The sequence below is a fragment of the Onychostoma macrolepis genome, chromosome 02 (genome assembly GCF_012432095.1).
Source record: "Onychostoma macrolepis isolate SWU-2019 chromosome 02, ASM1243209v1, whole genome shotgun sequence".
NCBI classification, from domain to species: Eukaryota; Metazoa; Chordata; class Actinopteri; order Cypriniformes; family Cyprinidae; genus Onychostoma; species Onychostoma macrolepis.
Window position 1 is genome coordinate 4,124,935 of NC_081156.1, and position 24,094 is coordinate 4,149,028.

At 36.4% G+C, this 24,094-nt stretch overlaps 2 protein-coding genes and 1 long non-coding RNA gene across 7 annotated transcripts in view; 2 read left to right on the top strand and 1 right to left on the bottom strand.

The window, feature by feature from the left end:
- Positions 1-2,564, top strand: part of tbl1xr1b (TBL1X/Y related 1b) — a 34,895-nt gene extending 32,331 nt beyond the window's left edge. For both annotated transcript variants that reach the window (XM_058752451.1, XM_058752452.1), the window contains exon 16: positions 252-2,564. In XM_058752451.1, the coding sequence (XP_058608434.1) occupies positions 252-278 (27 nt within the window). In that variant the 3' untranslated portion in view covers positions 279-2,564. The remainder of the gene's footprint in view (positions 1-251) is intronic.
- Positions 2,565-4,043: 1,479 nt separating this feature from the next.
- LOC131530561 (uncharacterized) lies at positions 4,044-6,167 on the bottom strand. 2 transcript variants are annotated; one of them, XR_009268427.1, is made up of 4 exons: positions 5,901-6,167; positions 5,354-5,403; positions 4,897-4,995; positions 4,044-4,760 (listed from the first exon to the last, which is right to left on the bottom strand). It is a non-coding gene; the product is annotated as an uncharacterized LOC131530561 (long non-coding RNA). The 2 variants fall into 2 exon arrangements; XR_009268426.1 differs by having other exon boundaries at positions 4,897-5,403.
- Positions 6,168-8,646: 2,479 nt separating this feature from the next.
- b3gnt5b (UDP-GlcNAc:betaGal beta-1,3-N-acetylglucosaminyltransferase 5b) lies at positions 8,647-18,983 on the top strand. Of its 3 annotated transcripts, none has more exons than XM_058752301.1 (2): positions 8,647-8,728; positions 17,218-18,983. In XM_058752301.1, exon 2 carries the CDS (start codon positions 17,358-17,360, stop codon positions 18,495-18,497), a length of 1,140 nt encoding a protein of 379 aa, XP_058608284.1. In that variant the 5' UTR covers positions 8,647-8,728; positions 17,218-17,357; the 3' UTR covers positions 18,498-18,983. The 3 variants fall into 3 exon arrangements, with proteins under 3 accessions (XP_058608284.1, XP_058608265.1, XP_058608274.1); XM_058752282.1 differs by lacking the exon at positions 8,647-8,728 and adding an exon at positions 12,184-12,322; XM_058752291.1 differs by lacking the exon at positions 8,647-8,728 and adding an exon at positions 14,885-15,222.
- The last annotated feature ends 5,111 nt before the right edge of the window (positions 18,984-24,094 follow it).

Sequence of the window (24,094 nt, forward strand, 5' to 3'; positions counted from 1 at the left end):
CAATTCAGACTCGCAATTGCGTGGGGAAAAAGTCACAATTGTGTCGGTTAAATTTTATTTTTTTAATTCTGTGCCATAAACAAAACAACAAAGAATTGTGAGGAAAGTCTAAATTTTGAGATGCAAAATTGCAATAACGAATTTTATTAACTTTTTTTTTTAATCCCATGGTGGAAACAAGTTTCCATAATAAACACAAATTTGGCCAATAAGTGCCCCCAAGCCATAATAACTTTTCTTCCCTTTCTCAGGTTTGTGTATTAGACCTAAGGAAATGACGCTGCCGCTGGGAAGCCATGGACCGACTATGAATGTGTGCATAGCCAAATTTACCGACTGTCCCTGGCCCATCATCCACTGCTGTAGTCCACGCGTGAGGCACCAGACCGCAGCCCAGACCAACAGTCCCTCAGATCCATCACAACACGGACCCATGACGCATACGACACACACAAGATCAGCGTGCCAGAGAACTGTTATACACAGACACACTGGACACAAGAGAAATACACCGCATATGCACACACACCCACACCCACACACACCTCATTAGTTCCTGTATTCATCATTCCAAACCCAGAGGGCCGAGGTCCACGCAGCTGTCGTGCGCATATTGCACACGTCAGCGCTTCAGTGACGGTTTAGGTGTAACTGCATGAGCTAAAGAGCAGAGCTGTTGAATATGGCCAACTCGTGGCCGTGTGATATTGACAATTCAGAGTATTGGCACTGTATGTTTAGTGGCTCTGCGACTTTTGGAACTGTTCTCCAAAAATGCTCAAGGATTTTTTTTTTTTTTTTTTTGCCAAACTTTGAGAAATAATTTGATCTTTTGTTTTTTTTTTGTTTTTTAATACAGAGTTATAAGAGTACAGAAATCCTATTAAATTACTCAACTATATTTTCTAAAACGAATGCCCTGTGTTATTTTGTACAACCTATGCAACTTTGTGGCAAGACAAAACCGAACTTGAATGGGTGAAACTCGTAGGTGAAGCCTGTGCGTTTAAAATATCCAATAGGCCCACCCTAAAAACGCAACGGCACATTCACTCTCGCTGTTACAGAAAACATAGCTATCAGGTTATTCATTCCTTTTTTTGGGGAGTTCATGATTGTCCTCCTACATTGGTATTTAACATGACAGCTCACTTAAAAATGTTTATAACCTAGATTTGTTCCTCCGATTTGATGTTCTTTCTTTAGTGTTGCGTCATGATGTCATTTCCTGCTTTTCTATAGCGGTCCGAGCTCTGACTGATCCGGTCTGGTCATTACTCTTTCAGTGCTGCAGTGAATTGGTGTGTGCGTGTGTGACTGTAATGGCTGTAGTCTGTATGGCTTCACGTGAGTGACAGAATTATGGGTCGGTGCGATATTTTTATTTTTTTTTAATCAGTTCCAGTCAGGCAGCGGGGAAGTAGAGGCTGAGGTGGTGCCGTTTTCGCCCATTTTGCTCACTATTTTCATTTGTAAAATGACGTCATTGCGCAGTGATGGTATGGTGTGAACAGAAACTGACGTGGAAAAATGTAAATGTGACCACAGGTATTTTTACTATTACATGCTACTGTTATAATGGATGGATTTTAACGTAACCTCCATTGATGTTTGGGATTTCTCGCAGCCTGGTTTCAGGTGACGGCACATTGATTTGGAGTTCACTAGATGCTGTCACGTGTCTTTATAAAATACCATTAGACAGTCATAGTCCAGAGAAGCAGCTTTTAGCCAGCACACTCATGTGGCCTCTCAGCACTTTACAGCACGTATTCCCATGAAATCCAATGAGCACTTAAAACATTTTTTATCCTTTGGACTGAAATTACTTGAGTGACATTAAACATTTACTTGAATGAACCAGATCTTCTGATGATGATTATTAGAGGGTGAGGCGGCTGGTTTAAACCTATGTAACTTTTTTTTTTGTTTGTTTTTTTGTTTGTTTTTTACAAGTGTAGTCCAAAATGCTAACAAATGCCTTTTTCTTCCCACGGATCAAGTATAATCTGCATCCCCTCCTAAAATTGTCAAAATGTCCTGATTTTTCTTTCCTTTCGTTTTTTTTTTAAAAGATGAGTATTTTGAAGCTTGCTCTAATATAATCAACAAGTAGATTGTACGAAAATACGCTATTTATTATATTGTCTATGACAGTGGAATGGTATTTTATAATGTTTTAATTTTAAAGAGATATACTTTTTACAGTGTGCGTGCAAGCGTTTGCTTCTCTTGGTCCTCGAAGCCTAGCACTCTGCTTGCTGTGTCCACGGCCCTTTGAAATTTTGTACTTTAAAATCTTTTGTAATTCTAATGTTGTTTTTAGCTCTAAGCAAAAGCAGTACATGGGCATATCAAAACATCTTGGACCATTTAAATACTTGTTCAGTGATTTTTGTCTCACTTTAGGTAATCTTTAATCTAGTTTTTTCCTTTATTTTTTTTTAGTTCTTTTTCCTGTTTTGCTCACTCTCTAGCAGAAATCACTCACTGCGATGTTGATTTGACTGTTGTGATTTGAGTCAGATCAAATGAAAAGTCCAGAATAAAATATATTTTGATAATAGTGTTCTCTGTCTGTTCTTATGAATTTCTATGAATGCAGAAACGCTGTGTTGCATCGAGAGTATTGCATTTAGATTCTGCTGTGTATGTTGCATAGTAGTGCTGTGTTCGATATATCGATACGACGATGCATCGATTGAGTATCGATACAGATATTGTGGCACGTGTGCAGCAGTGGGAACACCGTTTAAAATCGAGTAGAAAAGTGCGAGGTTTCTAAAAACTAACGAATAGAGCATAAAATATAGGCTACAACAAGGTTTAACCTGGCCGCAGAGGAACACAACTGGGTTGCCTGATGTAAAGAGATGAAATCCCCGAAACAGAGCCTTCCACTTGCGCAATACAGAAATATCTGCTAAGTTTGGTACTTATCTTTGTCAACCTGGCAACCATGTGCACGCGCGCTCTCTCCACTGTGGATAAACGCGCTTGCTTTCTGAAAGCACCTGTTAGCTTGCAGTTTAGGGATCCACTTCAATTAGCCTTTTTCACACTTCCTCCTCATAATGAACAACTTTGCCTCAAGAACCATTGCTGTCAATCAAATCGTTCAATAAGTATTCACAAATATGTTAAAAACCTTACGAACTAGTCTCTGGTCTCGATCAAACCACTGTAGTAATATTCTCTGGACTCTCTAGATCAATAATTATCAAAAAAATGTTGAATTTTGTTCTTTGGTTACTTTTAACGGGGTCATTTAGTAAAGGGGCCTGGCCAAATATACCCAAAAGCCTATAAAACCTAAACGAAAACTCGAAACTTTACGAAATTTGGTGAAAACACGTGTCACGTGACTCTTAAAAACCATGCGAAGTTTCATGGAGATTGGACCATAGATGGCGCTATGACAGTTAAAAAGGCCTCAAAAACACAAGATTTCTATTGAAAATGACCTCAAATTTTAGAACATGTTCATATATTCACACAAACACTAGAACTTCATATCATCTGATAGATCTCCTCATTCTGAACAACCTTGCCTCTGGGACTAATGCTGTCAGTCAAATCGTTTATTAAATATTCTCAATTATCTTAAAAACTTACTTTTGCGAACTAGTCCTACACTCTAAAAAGGATGGGTTAAAAAATAACCCAACCTTAACCCAGCCGCTGGGTGTCTGAGGGACAGAACACGCGCTGGGTTGTTTTGACCCAAGTGCTGGGTTTAACCATTTGACCCAGAATGCTGGCTTATTTAACCCAACCAGTGGGTCAGGTTAACTGTGTTGCTGGGTTAAACATTACCCAAACACTGGGTTATTTGTTGTCTCATTACCTTGCTACCTTTATATTTACCAACATTACCAATAATAATAAATAATCACAAAGGAACGTAAAATTATTCTTTTTCTGTAATACAATTACACAACACAAAAAATGCAACTGTAAATATCAATTTAATGAGTTTTCACATTTCATTTTAAAACAATTTTTGTATGGGTCCTACTGTTACACATTACATCCAACCCCTACAGACACTAATAAAACAACTGTTTTTGTAGATCGGTTTCTTTAAAACACAAAACTTTGTAAACTAGGTACTGTAGATTCCTATTCTTTGTCAACATTGCAGCATCATAACACTATGAAATTGATTATTGCGACATGAGAATCAGTCCAAATATTGTGCCATTAAAACTAATCCAAACAAAGAGACCTACAATAGACAATACATGTGACAAAAATTTTAACATTACAAGTGGCCAGAAAAAACTGTTGCCCTCAAATACTTCACACATGAAGACTCATGTCCATCAATATGATATACTGCATGCTGGAGAAATTCCCAGGAAGGAAGATGTTAGTGTAGCTAACATCAAGCACAAAAAAGACTTTGGGGATGCAGATTAGAAAAAAGGTTTTAAGTCAGTTATTTCGATCTTTTGCTGTAATGTGTCTGTAGGAAATATCAGTTTACATTTCCAAACATTCATTTTGCCATTAATTGTAATAATATTTACATATAGTATAATTATTACATATATATAATATACATATAATAATAATAATGTAATAATCCAGTGAGATTTTTGTTTGCACAAAGAGTCTGAAAACAGCCAGTGCTCCACACAGAGATCTGATCTGGTTATCATCAGTCTGTCTAAACAGAACAAACTGAGACAGACTAAATCCAGAAGAACTGTTGCAACGTCTCCAAAATGCTTCAAGAAACCTCCCTGCAAAGCTTCCTGAAAAAGTGCACCAAGGGCAAAAGCTGCTTTAAATGCAAAGGATGCTCACACCAAATGTTGATTTCATTTATTTAATAGAAGTTAATTGATAAAGGAAATCTATTTATGACATTATTTTTGACAGCATCCTCACTCAGAAGCCTGGGGAACTCCTTCAAGATTTCTGGGATGCTTGTAGACCCATTGCTGCGAATCCATCATCTCAATTTTGTTTTGGGAGGCAAAACAGATTCTGTAAAATAAGGATGAAAAACTGGGTTGAAAGCTAGCAAAACCATACAGTATGCCAGCCTGGAAATCCAGTGATTTGCCTATTATTCATCAATCTCAAATATAAATTATTATTTCTAACAGTAACATATAAAGAACACTTTACATGGCCTCTCTAACGTACTGTTAACCTGGATAAACCTCTTGTGTCCTGATTAAAGCAACACGAGCATTCACTAAAAAAAGAGGAAGATTAAAAGGACCTCATACACCATGAGAGATTAATTCTAACTTTACATACTGTAGCTAAGATAACATTACATTTAAGTAACAATATTTAAGAATAATATTACATAACATTTAAGAATAATATTACATACCAGTAATATCGTGGTTTAACTTTAAGGGTAGCTAATGCAGCTAACGTTACCTGAGGAAAAAGAGCGCGAAAATGAAAGTTATTGTTGGATTCGGCAAGTCGCAGACATTAACTTGAAAATAAAGTCCTTAAAAGATCAATTTTAGTACGAAATGATCTAATTCTGACAAAACATTACAAAGCCATACAGAAACGTTACACAGACAGTAACGTTAAATTAACTGAACTTAACCCTGTATTTCTGACCTAACCATAGTTCATACCTTTTCCATGAGGCGTTAAAATAAGTATACAACTTTGTATACTTGTATATATATATATATATATATATATATAACTTTTATATAACTATAAAGAGATTGTTGAGGCTTTTTTTGTCAAAAAAAGAAAATGTAGGCGGCTAACGTACTTCATTCACAGAATAACCCTAACTTTAACCTGCACAGCGACAGATCAAATATCACATTAACCATGAAATCAGTGTGCTGTGCTCTTACCACAGCTTATTAAAAATAGAGGTAAATTATCATATTATCATATTAATTTACCTTATAATCATGCTTGCCGCGAGTTGCTTGACCATCTGACGACGAGACGAGTGAAGAATCCAGAAAATTCGATGAAGAGGAAAAATAAACAAACCCAGGTGCTCAGTGGTGAAAGAACCCCTTGCAGTCATTTGACCCAGCACTAACAACCCAACTATGTGTTTACAGTACCTCAAACAACCCAGAATTTTGACCCAGCACAATTAACCCAACAATGTGTTTACAGAAATAACCCAGCACTTTTAAGAGTGTAGGTTTTTCACTCAATCTCCATCAAACCACTGCAGTAATACTCTCTGGACTCTGGATCAAGAATTATCAAAAAAAATTGAATTTTGTCGTTTGGTTAGCTGTAACGGGGTCATTAATAAAAGGGTGTAGCCAAATACCAGAAGCCCATAAAACCTAAACGAAAACTCAAAACTTTACGAAACTTGGTGAAAACGTGTCACATGACTCTTAACAAGCAAGAAAAGTTTCATGGAGATCAGACTATAGGTGGTGCTATAACAGTAAAAAAGGCCTCCAAAACACAATTTTTCCATAGTAAATGACCTCAAATTGCAATAAAACTTAAACACTATATCTTCATATCATACAGATCTTCTCATTCTGAACAACTTTGCCTCTAGGATCACTGCTGTCAATCAAACTGTTCTTTAAGTATTTGAGATTATTTAAAAAAACCTGCTTTTGTGAACTAGCCGTCAGATTTTAACTGAAAATCAATAAAAATCAGTGCAGGACTATTGTCTAGACTCTCTAGGTCAATAATTATTAAAAAAAAAAAGAAAAAAAGAGTTGAACATTTGCATTTGGACAACTATAAAACGGTCATCTTATAATATGTTCTTTACATAGTTTACCCAAAGGCCTATTATTCCTAAAAAAAAAAAAAAAAAGCCCACACCTTCTCTCAGAACTGTGTAAAATGATGCATAATTTAATTCTAAACAAGCATGCAAAATTTAAGAGAGATTGGGCAAAAAATACCACTATGATAGTTATAAAGGTTAAAAACCATAAAACACAGGGTTGTATGAGAAATTGCTATTTATAACCACTAGATGGCAGAGGAAGACCACTAATGGGCTTATTAAACTCTCAAACAGAACTGTTCATAGCTTTTCTCATGGAGATATTATAAAATCAGTTATAACATTTAAAATCACTTTTAATTCAAGTTTACCATTTTGTTATGTCAGTTTTTACAATTTTACCATATTATGATCACAGAGAAATATAAACTCTTAAAAAGAGAAGACTTGCAAAAACTATTGTCACCTATCATTTATTTCAAATATCTATATCTGCAACAAAATGTGTGTGCATGTGTGTCCATGTATGAGTGTGTCTCTGTGTGTAAGCAGGCTTAATGATTATTAATATGATAGTTTAACCATTTCATTTCTATGTGTGTGTGTGTGTGTGTGTGTAAATATGTTTATAGAGTATTAATAAACTAGTTTAATCATTTAAACTCAGTGTGTGTGTGTTGTGTGTCTGTGAGCCTCTCCGTTTTGGATGTGTTTAACTGTTGGCCATACATCCAGGTTGGCCAAGACCACCAGCTATATTTATTATTATTATTATTATTATTATTATTAAAGTATTGTTGAAAGTTGATATTCTGGTCATATTTTTTTTCCAAGAACATTTTACCAATTCCAAACCACATCAATCTTAATAACTACTATTGATTTTGTATTTAATAATTTGTAAGTGATATATAATTGTCCATGAAGGCTGATAGTCAGAAACTCCTTATTTCAGGTGTGCAGAATTATTAGGCAGGTTTTCCTTTACAGATAAAATGAGCCAAAAAAGAGATTGAACTCAAGAATAAAAGTAAAAAAAAATGATTAAATGCCCATGAGAAGGATGCAATACTAATGCAATAATAGAATTAGCAAAGTTAAGGCATGACCATTGGGCAGCGAAATGCTCATTGGGTCAGCAAGGTCAGAAAAAACAGGTGGAGAGGAAAAGACACATTAACTGCAAAAGAATTAAGAATTAATGTGATGAATTAGGTGAGAAAACATCAGGAACCATTTAGTCTCCAGCACCATAATTTTCCAGAACTGCAACCTTCCTGGAGTCTCCAGAATTACAAGGTGTCAGGTTCTCAGAGACTTTGCTTGGGTAAAAAAATTATTTAAAATGGCCCTCACTTAATAAGAACATGCTGAAGTGTTGTGAAATACATGAAGACTGATTTTATTTATGGACAGATAAGTTGAGAGTGACTCTTGAAGGACCAGCATCACATCCTCTTGTACCACTGTTTGAAGAATTTATCTTCCAGAATCTGGCAGTAAGTTTTGGGAGCTCATTTTAGTTCATCTCCTATCCTGAAAAGTCTGTCTTGCAGGATTGATTAAAAATGAGCTCCTAAAACTATGTTAGTCAGCGGTCTGAGTGGCCATATAAATTACAAACAAGTAAAATTATATTTCTTTATAGATTATATAACAACAACTTGGAAAACAGACAAAACAGAAAAGGTAAGAAGCATTAGGCTATTTGAGAAAAGGGCACTGCGCTGACTGATTTTTAAAATATATTAGAATGAGTACATTACAATATAAATTTATTAGAACGAGTACATTATTTATGGGCATAAAAACAAGATTTTTGTACCTGGTGGGCAGTGCCCAATGTAAACATGAAACATGCCAGCTCATTATCTGTTCATAGCTTTCAGTCACGTGACCGGCTCGAAGACCTGGAGGGCAAAACATCCATAACTGCTGCACAAGCCTGTCAATTTATCATGTTTCACAGTCGCAAATATTTAGATCACCTCTCAAAAGAATAAAATAAAGGTATGTAAACAAAACGCAAACTTTGGGCATTTTCAATCCATATTAGACACCCGCGGCAATATTTCAATCATTAAACAGTGCGACAAAACGTTGTAAAAACACTTAAAAGTGCCTTAATATATTTAAAACAGTAATATTAAAATATCAATAATAAATTCAATAATCTCTGTAGTTAATGATGCATAGTTTACGTAGGCAAGCAGATGAGACCGGAATATGAACGCAATTCGCTTCAGCGTTTTCCTTCTAATGGTTAAACCATTTAACGTGAAACTTTGCACGTTGCGTTTATATTCTGGCTTCATCTGCTTTCTTGTACAAAATATACATCATCAATAAGGTGTATAATTTTAATATCTACGTTTTACTACATTATTACTTGATGCAATCTGCGTAAAAATAGCTGGCGGTCAATGGAGCAAAGCTTCGTTTTTCCCGCCAGGTGGGCGTTCCTATAAGAGTGTGACGTCATGTGAAAACTATCAATATTGTACTGTGGTACATTTATGGAGGCCCTTCGTAATGCAGAGGTCAACCGCCTGCTCTGCCTATAGTTAGAAATGGCCCTACAGCAGTGGTCGGCAACAGGCCCAAAACTGGCCCGCCAGGAATAATATGTGGCCTGCACCCGCAGCCAGATTATTTTGATAGTTGCTGGTTCTGAAATAGATCTGTCACGACAGCAACAGCTACTCACAATCAGAGTATGTGAGTGGAGCGATGTGATTCTGACTGGAGCAAGGAGCGGATTTTTTAAAGGTCGGAGGGTTGTGGTTTTCACTCCAAGAGCGCTCCATCCCGAGTACAGTTCATGCCAACAGCCCATAACATAACTGCATATTTAGCAAGAATTCACGTTAAACATATTTAGCTAGTTTGATAGAGAAGGATCACTCAAATCAGAAAGAATGTGAAGGCTATGATAGTTCTCAAGGAATTTGTTTGTTCCTTCTAGATACTGAATATTTTCAGCACTTATTCACATGCAATCGCTCTCTCAATAATGCATTCAAACAAATGTAATCTTACAGTGCTACTTCATCTGTATTCGATTTCGAATGAGCAGAAATCTGTAAGAAATGCATCGATCCGTAGGCAAAAAAAATAACGTACTGTTTTCATCATAAACAAAATTTGCACCGCAAAAAACAGCAATTATACCTTTTATTAGGGTGAATTCGGGTAATCTGGGACATTTTTTGCAATTTTGACTTCTGCGATTTATTTCGATATCTATCTAACACATTAGATCAACACATTAGACTTTTCTGAAATCCCTAAGATGTTTTCTAACCACACCAGAGGAAATAATGTAGATATTATGCCCAGAGGAGACATGCCACACCTATTAAGTGTTTTTGTGCCCCCCAAAAAAATTCTGCCTGAATTTGATAATCTGGGACAGGTCAGTTTATAATCTGGGACATATGTATTAGGCCTAAGAAAGGCCTATATTCGCCATACTTTATGCATGCCAAACACAATATCACCAATAGCTCCCTTCATTCTGCTCTCATTCCATTGGTTTAGCTTCATATTTCTCTTATTTCCCTCTCTCTCTCTTCCTCGATCTTTCTGTTGCCATCTCTTTTCCTGACGCTGTGGTGCCATTGCATTTTGTAATACATTTGATTGAGTTAATTAAAGGCCATGGATATTTTCATATTTTAGCTGATTTAATGACTGTGTGTGTATGGGTGTGTGTGTGTGTGTGTGTGTGTGTGTGTGTGAACAGAACATTGTGAACTGGCCTGGGTGCAGATCCCCCTCCTGCTCAGTGATTTGACCCGTTGTATTTACTAAACTAACTGGGAATTTGGGAAATGAAATTAACGGTTTACTTAATCCTGATACCTTTGCTTGCTATTGGAATACGTTTCCCAGATTCCGTCTCTGTAGCATCTCTCTAGCTAGCTGCTTTAGCTAGCTGCTACCTACTGTGAACTTGTGCTAATGTTATAACCTCCAGAATTAACACCCATTTCTCATTATGGCATATATTAACCCTTGTCATTAGATTTATAAAGTCCCTAAATGCATATTCCCCCCATTTGAAGACTGTCCCAGATTACCCAAAGCATGCTGTCCCACATTCTCAATCATATTTGATAATGTGGGACAACAAAAAAATGTTTGAAAGAAAAAAAACTAAAACACATTTTCAACACTTTAATACATATTTTGTTGCTTGAATAGATCACAAACATAATTTGACAACGATTAGGAACATTGTCTTATTCATGACAGATTTATGTCCTTAACATTAATCTAGTCAGAATCCTATGTCATTGACCTTGTCATGCAATTCCCAGGGGAGCTTCTTGATTGACAGGTGCCCCGCCCCTTTCTGTGGAATCACCCCCATGAAGTCATGTGATTTTTGTCACATGACATCCATGCTAAAATTATAGTAAAATCCTGTTGACTAAATTTGATTAGAACAGGAAATAAACACACTGGAGTTTAGGTGTCCCAGATTACCCGAATTCACCCTACTTGCCGACCCCTGCCCTATAGACTAGTATGCAGTGTTTAATAAACAGCTGTTTTACTAAATTCTCGTGACTTTGCTGGTGATACACAGCCCTATGTATAGTGTGTGAATGCCAGAATGTAGTACTTGGTTTGTCTCTCTTTGGTTTTAATAACAGCAGCACTCAAGCTGAATGAACTCCTCAGGTTTGTGTAATACCTGATGATCATGTTTTCCAGCTACAGAATGATTCAGTCGAAAACAAGAACTCACTGTGTATAAATGAAGTCACATGATCAGTCACGCATCTGCTTATTTCATTAGTCTTGTAGAAATAGGCTAGTGCACAATCATCATTTTGTCATAATTTAGTTTTTCACCTTCAAAATCCTAAAAATTTTTTTTAAAAAGAAGCATAATGTGCTTGTACATTATAAATGTTATACAGGGTAATATATTCTAAAATACAATAAGCCTAAACTGTTACAATTATCTTTCTTATGGTAGACTGCTCGACCACACAAAACAACACAAGTGAAGACAAAGGCAGCCTACAACTACAACAACAAAAAAGTATTCAATGTGGAATTTAACTATTTGTACTTTGTAAATGTACTAAAGTCTTGGAGTAGCTGGGCCAGGAATGGAAATATTTTTTTGTATTTAGTAGGGTTTTTGGTTATTGCAAAAACAAACAAACAAAAGCAATGTTTGTTGGGTAATAAAGAGCTGGATCGCCCAAAAATGAAAATTCTGTCATCTTTTCATCAGTTTCTATTCCTCACTGACATCCATAGTATTTTTATCTTTTCATACTATAGAAGTCAGGCTACCAGTAAGTGGTTGGTTACCCGCATTCTTTGTTTTACAGCCCGTTCATAACACCCCACAAAACCCAGGGACTGCATATAATAATAATAATAATAATAATAAACAAATAAATGACCAACATCGCATCTCAATTGTCAGAGTGTAGTAATCATTTTCACCAACAGAGGGGGCCGCAGGCTGCGCTGATTACACAGACGTGTGTCGCTAATTCATCAAAGAACAACATAAGCTGAAGGAGAGATGAGCACTATTATCATCATTTATCAAGAGACTCCGTTATCCGTTTCAAGGTAGTGACAGACTAATTAACTCCTCATGTTAAATCAAAGTAATACTGTTTGTATATACTATATAACAACAGGGGCTAGGTCATCAATCTGCAATCTCCAGATATGCTAAAACGATTTCAAGTTCACTTATTTGTTTCATGATGTAACACACGCATCTAGGCACTCCTCTAAATCTTTAAACTTGATATACTATTTGTTCTTCTACACTGAATTTAAAAGATTAGGGCACAATCGCCGTTTTTCCATCACTTCCACCAACAGGACAAACCGCGCATTGCAACCAGTTTCAGAAAATTGTTTGGTATCGTGGCTTGATTTCAAATTTAGCAGGGCCAGAGTTTGTTTACACGAGGTAACAGGGTCTGAACACGGTGATTTCCACAAACATCCACCCGCCCAGGCCTACCTTAACTATCCAACTTATTTTTTAAAGTAAACGCGATGATACTGTTATGATACTTGATACTGCTAAGTTAATGGGTTCGGTGCACAAGATGGCGCCGGTGAGCTTCGGCGTTGCATTGGTATTTGTTATCATTTTAATCTACTTCTAGTTATTTATTAATAGTCTCGCACATTAGAATTAAATGGATACTACTAAAAAAAAAAAAAAAAAGGAACACCATGCGGATGATATTACATCCCGTTATGAATAATCATTTTACAAAAAAATAAACTAAGAAATCAATAATTAAACGAAATGAGTCTGAAATGCAAATAATCCTAGTTAGGGATAGACAAAATCCACGTCCAAAAACACAAACATTAAAAAAAATGTTAAAAAAAAAGAAGAAGAAGAAAAATATGTAAGTATAGGGTGAAGTCAGCTAAAATGGGCCAAATAAGGTTGTGGCATCATATCTCTTTAAATTTTTACAGAAAATCACAATAACTGATCTTGCATTGTTGCTTCAACACTTGTTGACATGTAACAATAATTTTTATTGGTCTGAGTTTTTTAAGGCGGGCAGGGCAGAGTGTTACATGAAGCTTGTCAGAGAAATTGTAAGGTAATGAGCCTGACATAGAAAATTGAATTAATCACTAATAAGGGTATTATAAGTAAGCTTACCAACAAAGCAGAGGTTTATGAACAATGTTTTGACATGCTCTTTCAAATAAAAAAGTTTAATTTATAAAAGAAACTTTGATTTTTTTGAAAAAGTTCGTGGCTGGTTAAGCTAAAATGGTCTGCGTACAAACACACACACACACTTTTAAACAGAAATTGAGGGTGAAAATAGGTTTATAGGCCTAGATATGTATACATACAAAATCTTAAGTCTTTTAAAAAAAATTGCATTGCAGACAGTATGGTAGGAGGACAAGCAAAGAAAGGAAACAGAGAGACGAGAAGAGAAAGGGAAAGAAAGGAAGATGTCAGTAAAATGGACTGCACAAACACACACACACTTTTACACAGAAATTGAGGGTGAAAATAGGTTTATAGGCCTACTGTAGATATGTATCCATACAAAATCTTACCAGTCTTTAAAAAAAATACAAGCATACACACATCCATGCACACAAAAGACACCAATGCACAGAAACACACACCTACACAACATGATCAGTTCATTTTTAATTGCATTTTTTAATTAAATATTCATTCGACTTTCTATTTAATGAAATACATTTATGGTGTTGCTATGGCACACTAAAGACAATAGTCTCTAAAATAAACTGATTTGAGCTGAAATTACCTGTGTTGTTCTCTTTTATATTGGCCCATTTTACCTGAATGTTGTGCCATGGCTCAAGAAGGTACCTGCTGATACTCGAACTCTCATAATTTTAAAACTTTTTCACATTTAAAAAAATATAAATATATTTAAGAGACCCATGTTAATTTATAAGAAGATCATTAGATCGCATGCATAGCTTATTTAACGGTATTATAAGTCATTTACCAAAAACGTGGCCCATTTTAGCTGACTTCACCCTAAATACAATTAGAAAATGTTAAAATATTTGTTTCATCTTATTTTATTCATTACAGTGTTTTTGAACCATACTATAGTAAAGTGTATTATACTGTATATATTATAGTATCTACAACACTTTGTTATTAATGAATGTTACAGCATACTGTAGTATTAACTATAGTGAATTGATAAACTGTAATAAATACTGTAGTATATTTTAGTTTTTAGATATTGTAGTGTATTGTAGTATAATATACCCTATAGTTGTAGAACACTTACTACAGTATTGGGTAAAGTAATTTGTTTATATTACCACAGCAACTAGAGAATTACCACAATAAATCAATTCAAGTACTTTACTATAGTATGGTTCAAAAACACTTAGCCTACTATACATCACGATAGTATTTTTTCATGTGGGGATCTTCGATTCAACAAGTGATATTTCAATGATATTTTGTTAACCGAACAAGGTACATTTCAGAAATCTGGTCCCCAAATAGGCTTTTCCACGAGCGTCTCCTTTAAACAAATACGGGAGTGTCCTTCATTACTCAAATACACTCAGTCTTTGTGGTTGGGTCACTTCGCGACAACTTATACAGGACAGGGTTCGTCGCCGAGCAAAAACTGGACAGTGTGTTGCTCTGGCTGGTCACAGATGTGTGAAACTGTTTTAGCGAGGAAAGTTAATGTTTAGACCACGGAGAGAGATGGTCCTTCACTGCAGAACTCCAGATCCAACTCCTCCCATCTTACAAATACCTAAACCTACCCGTCTCCACCCCCTGATCCCTAAACCCACCCATCTCCAGCCCTAAACCTACTCATCTCCACCCTTAAACCTACCATCTCCACCCCCTAGATGTGGATCCAACCCCGCCCCCTGGATCTTTGTTCTGCAGTGAGGGGCTACTACACGGAGACTCACTTTAGCTTGGAGCTTTAATTAAAACAATGTTGTGGATCGACCTGGTAAGACCGTCTTTTGTTCTTTATGCTGTAAAGTTGTGTTTTAAAATTACGAATTATTGTCATTCGTTATCACATTCAGCCTACCGACATTTGCGAGTCATAAGTAGGCTGATGGTACAAGTTAAATATAGTACAAACACACTTTTAATTTGAACCATTTCACTAAAAATAAATAAATAAAATAAAGTTCGAAATGGTAAAACAAAAGTTATTGTTCAAAATGAAGGCAAAACGTATTTGGACACTTTTATTTGTGTGAACTTGAGATGAACGGGCTTCAAATAGCCTATCCACTAAAAATCACCGCAACACCACGTAGTTAAATGTCATTTTAAAAATAATAATAATTCAGAGGCTCAGGCAAGCAAAGTTAGTTTTGATAAAAAGTCCAGCATCATTTGTTTGCAGTTGCTACTTATGCAAATAATAAAATGCATTTTAAGTAGCCTACGTAAGTGTCCAGATACTTTTTGTGGCCACTGTGGCTAAGTTTTGAAATCTGATCGTTCATGTTCCAGACACTTGAATTAGGCAACCTTAAAACCCTAAGATTCACCAACGTTTTATTTTAAATGGAGTGGACAGAGTATCATATGATTTTTTCCTAATGAGTCAGATGAATACTGGCAAACACTTGATTATGTTATGTGAGGTTAAATGATTCACATGTCCAGTGAGTTAACTGTTCTTAGCGTTTACTAAATACTTGTGCAATTTGTCAGATTTCTGTTTGTTATTAAAAGAAATGATGATTTTGTCATCATTTACTCATTTTCGTGTCATTTCAAACCTTTATGACTAACTTTCTTCAGTGAAACACAAAATAGGTTTTAAAGATTGTTTCTTGTCAACATGAGGGTAACTAAATCATCCGTTTCTCTGTTGTCCTGCCAAGTGTATCCTAAAGTCTTTAGTGATTTCATTGGGTTTCCACAAAGAAAACAGAGACCCTCAGGCCTTGCATTTGCATTGCATAGCATTGCAGTGCTTTAGATGTGAGGATATGCTGCATTTTGCAAGTTGCAAGTGTCAAACAGATTATATAGATAGATTAAATAAACTCCAAAAAAACTGAAAGATCATTCTCACGATTCACCATTCAAAATTAAATTTAATTAAAGTATATATATATAGAACGGATACATTTTTTTAAAATTGTGAATCATGAGAATGACCTTTCAGTGTAGTAGAGGTTATTTTTTATATCTTGGCAAGATTTACTTGATTAAATGAAATCTTGTTTGAGAGTTGAACAGACTAGATTCATGCAAACCAGGATGTTTCGAAATGAGGTACATTAGAAATAACCAACCAAGCTTGCTAAACCATTTAATTTGAATAAAACTCATCCAACACCACTGAAAGCAGAAGGACACTGCACTTTGTGTTGCACTCTTGTGTTGGATTTGTATGTAAAGGAGTAAAAAAGTAATTTCTCTTTTTTCCCCAAATTAATTTTGTATAATTTATTAAATTTGTACAAATCTGGATATTCTTGTAGAAGGCATGTCTGTTAATGTTATAATGGGAGAGCGTAAGAAGATAATTCACACTGTAAAAAATGACCGTGATTTTAACGGTAAAAAACTGTGAAAATGCTACAGTAAAAACCTGTTAAATGGTTAATGGTAAGTTCCCCTAATATATACGGTGAAAAACTGTAATAAACTATTTTACAGTAAAATACTATTTTTGGAAGTGAAAAAGAATGTAAAATCTACAGGGAAAAAAACGTAAATTGACATTCCCAGAATTCCCTGCGTTGCATTTCAAATTTGATGTTTTTTCTTTGAAATAACTGTATTTCTTCTGAATTTTTATTTTTGGGTGAACTATCCCTTTTAAATGACTTGCCAGGTTATGTTAATGTAAATAAAAATAATTCAGGCGTCTTAATTCCTTTTTATTGATTTCATGGTCTCATGTTATCTCACTCACTGGTCATTCTTGTCCAGAGTAAGTCCATTGAAGTTGTCGTGTATGTTTCTCTTACAGATTTTGACAATCACAGCGGAAGCACCTCATTGGTTTTCTTGTCTCATATTGGAACCCAGACTTGGACATGGTTTGAAGGCCGCTATGACTCTAAATGAAAATCTCATGAATTGCAACGGGAGCCAAAGTTCAGAGAAGCCATGATATTTTTCAAAATGCCTAGATTCAAAAAATACCAACTACAGCTAATAATAATATGCTTTAGTACCTTAATGTTCACGGCATACTGGGAACAGATTAACAATAACATTGTAACCCATGTAATGTCTTTCTCGTACCGCTACCTTCTCAATAGCTTCACGTTCATTAACGCAAGCTTTAGAGTTAGTCCCGAAGAAGCTACCAAGTACAACAATCACAGATACCTAATAAACCACGAGGGGAAGTGTGGTGAAAAGGACGTTCTGCTCCTGCTCTTTGTGAAAAGCTCCTCTGAGAACTTTGAGAGAAGACAAGCCATTCGCTCTACTTGGGGAAACGAGGTGTACATTGAAAGGAAGCTGGGTGTTACTGTAAAGGTGTTGTTCGCTCTTGGCCTCCATCCTGAACCAGAGCAAAGAAGACTACTTAAGATGCAACTGCTGTTTGAGGACCAAAGATATCACGACCTCATCCAGCAGGACTTCATGGACACCTTCCACAATCTTACTCTGAAGCTACTCTTGCAGCTTGGCTGGAAAGAAACCTACTGCCACCGTGCCCAGTTCCTCATGTCTGCAGACGACGACATCTTCGTTCACATTCCCAACATAATTCACTTCTTGCAAGGGATTGGCCGCAGTAATGCCAAAGACCTTTGGATAGGAAAGGTGCACCGCGGTTCACCACCCGTCCGAGACAAAGAGAGCAAGTACTACATGTCCCAAGACTTGTACCCGTGGTTGTCTTACCCAGATTACACCCCTGGATCTGGGTATGTCCTCTCCAGAGATGTGGCTACCAAAATCTATCAAGCTGCGCTCACCATAAACGCTTCCTTTCACATTGATGACGTCTTCCTCGGGATCTGCGCCAAAGTGATAGACGTTGCTCCCAAGGACCATGCGTTCTTTTCAGGAGAGGGAAAAGCTCCTCATCACCCTTGTATCTACAACCAGATGATGACTTCGCATGGACACGTCAGAGACATTCGGGAAATGTGGAAGCGTGTAACAGAAGCTGAAGTTGGTCAGATATCCTCAGGACTGATTTGGAGGCTCTACTGCACTGTCACGAAAGTGAGGCTTCTATGTGTACCGTTTCTGTCAGACTCTTACCCATGTAAGGCAGCTTTTTTTTGAATACGACAGTTGTTAAAATTGAAAAGAACTCTTAGATTACCAGAGTAGCTTTGTACTATATTTCACAGGACAAGTAGATTAGATTGGTTCGGTAAAGAATTCAGTGGTGTGTTCAGAGAAATAAAAAAGTAATTTACTGCAATTAACATGAAATAAAGTTGAAAATTAAGATGAAATGAAAGTGCAGTGTTCACTGTGCAACATGTAATTTATATTCAATGAAAAGAAAATGTTACTACCGGATTATGAAAAATGTAATCTGTTATCTTGGGGAGCAGATGATCAGCATGCATAGGTTCCTGCGTTAAGCTGACTTGCCATCAAATTAATTCGGCTTTCATCTGTGTGTTTGTACATATACAGTATACTGTATATATGTTCTGTTCTTTTTTAGATTTTTGACAGCAGATATCTATTAAAGTTTGTTTTACAACTAACAGCTGAACTTAAATCAATACTAATTGCCTAAAAACTAGTGCTTAATCGCGATTAATCGCATCCAAAATAAAAGTTTTTGTTTACATAATATATGTGTGTGTACTGTGTATATGTATATATAAAACACAAACATACAACATATATTTTGAAAATATTTACATGTATATATTTATATTCATATAAATTATATATAAATATATTTAATATATAAACAAAATATTTTTCTTAAATATATACATGCATGTGTGTGTATTTATATATGCATAATAAATATACACAGTATACACTCATATATTATGTAAACAAAAACTTTTATTTTGGATGCATTTGACAGCACTACTAAAAACATAATTTCTCTTAAAGAGACGGTGCTAAATTAAATACATCCATTCTTCAAACCACTTGCTGTGTAGAGTCACAGGGATACTGAAGCCTATCCCAGTGCCAAAGGCAAAAGGCAGCGAAAAGCCCTGACATGAATGGATGGCCAGTCCATTCCATTCCAGGTCTGATTGGAAATGGAGATATATATATATAAAAACGTCTAGGTTACATTTTTCTTTGTTTAATAGTGCTTCGAAATAGTAGCCCCACATACTATTTGGACTGATTTTGAGATAAAGATCAATAATGTCTTAAAATTTATCCTAAAACATTCTTCTGTCATCCCACGCATTACACTCTCAAAGTCTCTTTTAACATATTTCTGTGCTGCGGTTTTCGTGTGTGCTTTATAGAAGCAGATGAAATCTTTTCCTGTCCAGAATATTTATATTTCATTAATTTGACTTTGCTCAGTCTGTTTTTGACATATGCAATTATTTCTGAATATTCCTGAATACAATAATTAAGGTTAATGGTTATCAATGAAAACATTTATCCTGGTCAGGGATCATGGTATATATAAGGAATCATATTAATGGAATTTGATTGCAAACCCTTAAGCAAACAGTCTGTTTAAATCTTGGTGTTTGATTGGAATGAGGCAGGTTTTTTTTTTATCAGTTTTTGTTCATCAGGTGGACTAGTTTTGCTTTACTGGGCACTTTAAGGCTTAGGATACGGCCTCTGTAGCCATGTACGAAAATTGGCAGATTTGCATTTCAAATGTGCTCCACAGGAGACGTTTGAAGGTACAAACTTGAAACTTGAAAGTACAAATGACTTTCTGAAGAAAGGTAAATCTGATCAAATCTGAAATCAAGATTCCTCATTAGCGATAGAGTTAAGTGGAACTTGCGACAATAGTTGGCTGACTATTTTAATGCTTTCTTGAAACACACCCCCGGTTTCCTCAACAAAAACACAATAGCATTTATTCAAAGCGACTTACAATCGGGGAATACATAAATATATTCATCTTAAAGAGGCAAACAGAGGAAGTGCTCGTAAAACCAATTCTCAGGCATTGTTCAAATGATTTAATTTAGGATGAAGTCAAGCAGTGTCGAAAGAGATGAGTTTTCAGATGTTGCTTGAAGGTTGACAGGGATCCAGCATTCCGGATAGGGGTGGGAAGATCATTCCACCAGCCAAGAATGTTCTGGAGAGTGATTTTGAGCCTCTCTGTGATGGTACCACGACTCTGGAGGGGATGTAGATCGTAATAGTGAGTGGAAGTATGCGGGTGCTGAGCCTGTTCTATATGCAAGCATCAATGTCTTGAACTTGATGCGAGATGCAACCGGTAGCCAGCGTTTATGTTTTTTAATTAATTACTTTAAATGTGATTTCTGTTTGTTGTGTTTCATTAAAACTAGCCTATAATAATAATAACATTGCTAATTAGTTAATCTTCTGTTACCTTGCGGTTACGTTCTTCGCGCCGATAGTGCTGTCCGGATTCTAACTAGCAGCTCCACTGAATGTTTATAATAAAACAGCCATCTATACTAACAGAACATTTGGATTACGACGAAATTATTACCATATTCGATTCAAAGACGACTTAACTTGTTTAGAACAGCCATCGGTCATTAAAGGTAAGGTTAGGCCTATATGGGTAGTTTTTAGTCTGGTCCGCCGTGGTATGGTTGTGCAGTATTTGCATTCAAATATTTGTGAGCAAGGGATTTTCTGGAATGTACAAACTGCAAAATAATAGCACGCTCGCGAATCTTCTCATTATAACAAACAAAGAATAGACACGGTGTAAATAAGAGCAAATGTGCAGTGTAGAGAGATTCATATAGAGTATAATATAACTTTGTGAGATCGCAATGAACTGGAGTGGCAGCTTCTTATAAAGGGATCCCTCTTTGCGGGCTTTCTAGACTTGCACACTGAAGGTCATTGCCAGGGCCGTAGCTAGTGGGGTGAAAGGTAGTGACAATTCCCCACCGCCCAGGGGGCCCCACAAAATCCAGGAATTATACTATATAGGCCCATGTTCTGTGAATAATTCTAATATTTTATTAGTTGTATAACTGAGATATTATGAAAACCACAAAAAAGCATGCAATTTGGTTAAATAAATCCAGATCGTGAACAAGACGACCAATCAGAGTTGAGATGTCAGATGAAGTTAGCGATGTACATTAGTGATGGGAAGTTCGGATCATTTTACTGACTCGACCTTTGAGTCTCATTCAGCAAAATGAACTAATCTTTTTCGAGTCATTTCGTTCATTTTAGCAAAATATAATTAAAATGTTACATGCTACTTCCTAACACATCTACTACTTATGCAAACGTTGATCACACTACGCAATACAAAACTAATGCTATAAGAAACATAAAAGATTCATTCATTGTTTACCTGGGTCTGTCTATTATTAGCTCACCTCTTATCTGACAAGTCTTCAGGTTTGAGTCGTTCGTTCATCACGTGACAGCCTCATAAGCTAAACCCAGGGCGTAAATTTCATTTAACGGTAGGTGGGGACAATAAACATAAAATTTCTCAAGAGCAATTTTTGAAGGGGACACAAATAATACAGCCAAAATTGTACTTGGCTGTGTACACAGCATAGAGACCGTGTTTAAATATGAGTTTGGTTCATATGGTTCACCACACGGCCATATTATAATTATTATTTTGCGTCATCCATGGTATTTTAGGTTTTGTCTGAAACCGAGTATGTCTCTTTAGATATTCAACCGCATTAAGCCCATATTGAGCAAAACCCAACACATCGGTAGGTCTACAATATTAGCCTAATATCAGTTCACACACAGGCTTATCGCCGTGTTAGTTGTAGTGGGTGACAAGCTACGGTATTAAGCTTGTTAACCTTATAATCGCTCATAGAAAAAACATGGGATATCATAATTGTTTTGTCATGACTAATTTATTAATGATCCAGCATCATCTGTATTAAAGATAAATAATCATTTCACCCGATGTTTAAAGAGAATAAAATAGCCTCGACAGCCTAAGTTACTTACACATAACTAACTGTTACTGAGGAACTTGCTCTCTCCCACCGGAGTGACCGGACTTGTGTGTGTGTATCGGTAAAAGAGGAAAGCAAGCAGTGGACCAAACCACTGTGAGGAAAGGGTGGGGGGAATCAAAATATTTCTGAATTTAAAACGTTTTTTTTTTTGCATTTATTTTGTTTTATTACTCACACAGTTATTTTAAGTACATGTCCATTATATTATTTTTAATACACAGAGTGGCTTGTAATGATATTTTTAGGGGGGACAACCCTCAGATGGGGGGGTCCTGTCCCCCCGTCTCCCCCGGGATTTACGTCTATGGCTAAACCTATGCAGTCAGAGCCGGAAAGAGAATTGATTAGTTCATCTCTCGAGTCTTTCGAGTCGTTCGTTCTTTTGTCAAGTGATGTGACAGCATTGGACACATAAATTAGTTAATTTACAAGCTTCCTTACAAACGGGGCATAGTTATTATTATTATTATTTACTCTTACAGTTACTGCATAGGTTACGCTTATGGGGCTGTCACGTGATGAACGAACGACTCAAATCCGAAGACTCAAAACAGGTGAACTAATTCAGTGCAGAACCTATAGGATGTTGCGCATGCGTGACTGAACGAATCACTCTCCGAGATGACTCGTTCTTCCCGAGTCACATTAAAGATTTGTTCAAAAAGAACGAATCGTTCAAGAACGACCCTAATGTACTGACAATGTCGGGGAAAAGAAAATCAGGTTACCATTGTATTTGTTAGGATTTATTATTATTATTATTCCGCGCTAAAACTGATCGTGCAGCCCAAATCGTAAGAGTTAGAGAGCTGAAACTTGGTCAGATGGTAGTAGTCTGGCTCGCTATTCAGGCGCAAAGGCATTAGCTTCAGTAAAAAACCTTTATATGCATTTATTTGCTAACTGTTTTGTTATTTTGTAAGAAACACCTATTAGGATATATGTGGGCCTCCATGCTTGTATATTGTACAGTATATGATATGTGTGGGGGGGGGCCCACATCAATATTTTTTCAGGGGGCCCCCAATCCTCTAGCTACGCCCCTGGTCATTGCACACTGTTAGACTAAAATTCAAAAAAATAATTTTAATAAAGGGTTTATTAGTGTAAAGAGCGCCATCGCTAATGAAGCAGTGAAATGCATGCACTTGTGCGTTCATACTGGTCAGATAGCCATCATATCTGTGCAGATGCGTGTTGCTGTAGCGCTGTTGTGCTAAAATTAGTATCTTGTTCAACAACCAGATGTATTTACACTTGTCTGGTTGCTTCTGGAATGCGTGCAGACCACCTTCTGAAGTGTTTTGCGAGATCTGATTGTAATTTGAAGGCGTTTCGGACCAGTCTATCATTTTTTTTCCTCTCTTTTCTTTTATTATTATTCAGGCCCACCCACCAACAACTCTCTGCCTCCACCACTGCGCTGTAATCTGAATCATTTGTAGATGTTTGATTGTGCATGATGGAAGTCCAGCCAGAAGAGTCACTTGTTAGCAACAGACTCCGATTCGGGCTACAAAAATATAACTCCTGGGCCCCTTAACCCCACTGAAGACAAAACCCAAGGCTGCAAAAGTGGGGGAAAACTACCGGAAATGCCTCAAAGCTCAGACCTTGAAATGAGCAGCATGGTGACAGTAAACCAAGTCCCATCACCCAAAAATCCCTGCCCTAAAATTAGAACAAATCTCTGGTGGTAAATCTTCCCAGAAGCGTTAAATTTGGATAAAGGCAGGAGAAGAAAATCAGTAAAAGAAAGTG

Bases quoted from the DNA above. Each gene is read 5' to 3' on its own strand.
- b3gnt5b (XM_058752301.1), top strand. From the start codon at position 17,358: ATGATATTTTTCAAAATGCCTAGATTCAAAAAATACCAACTACAGCTA.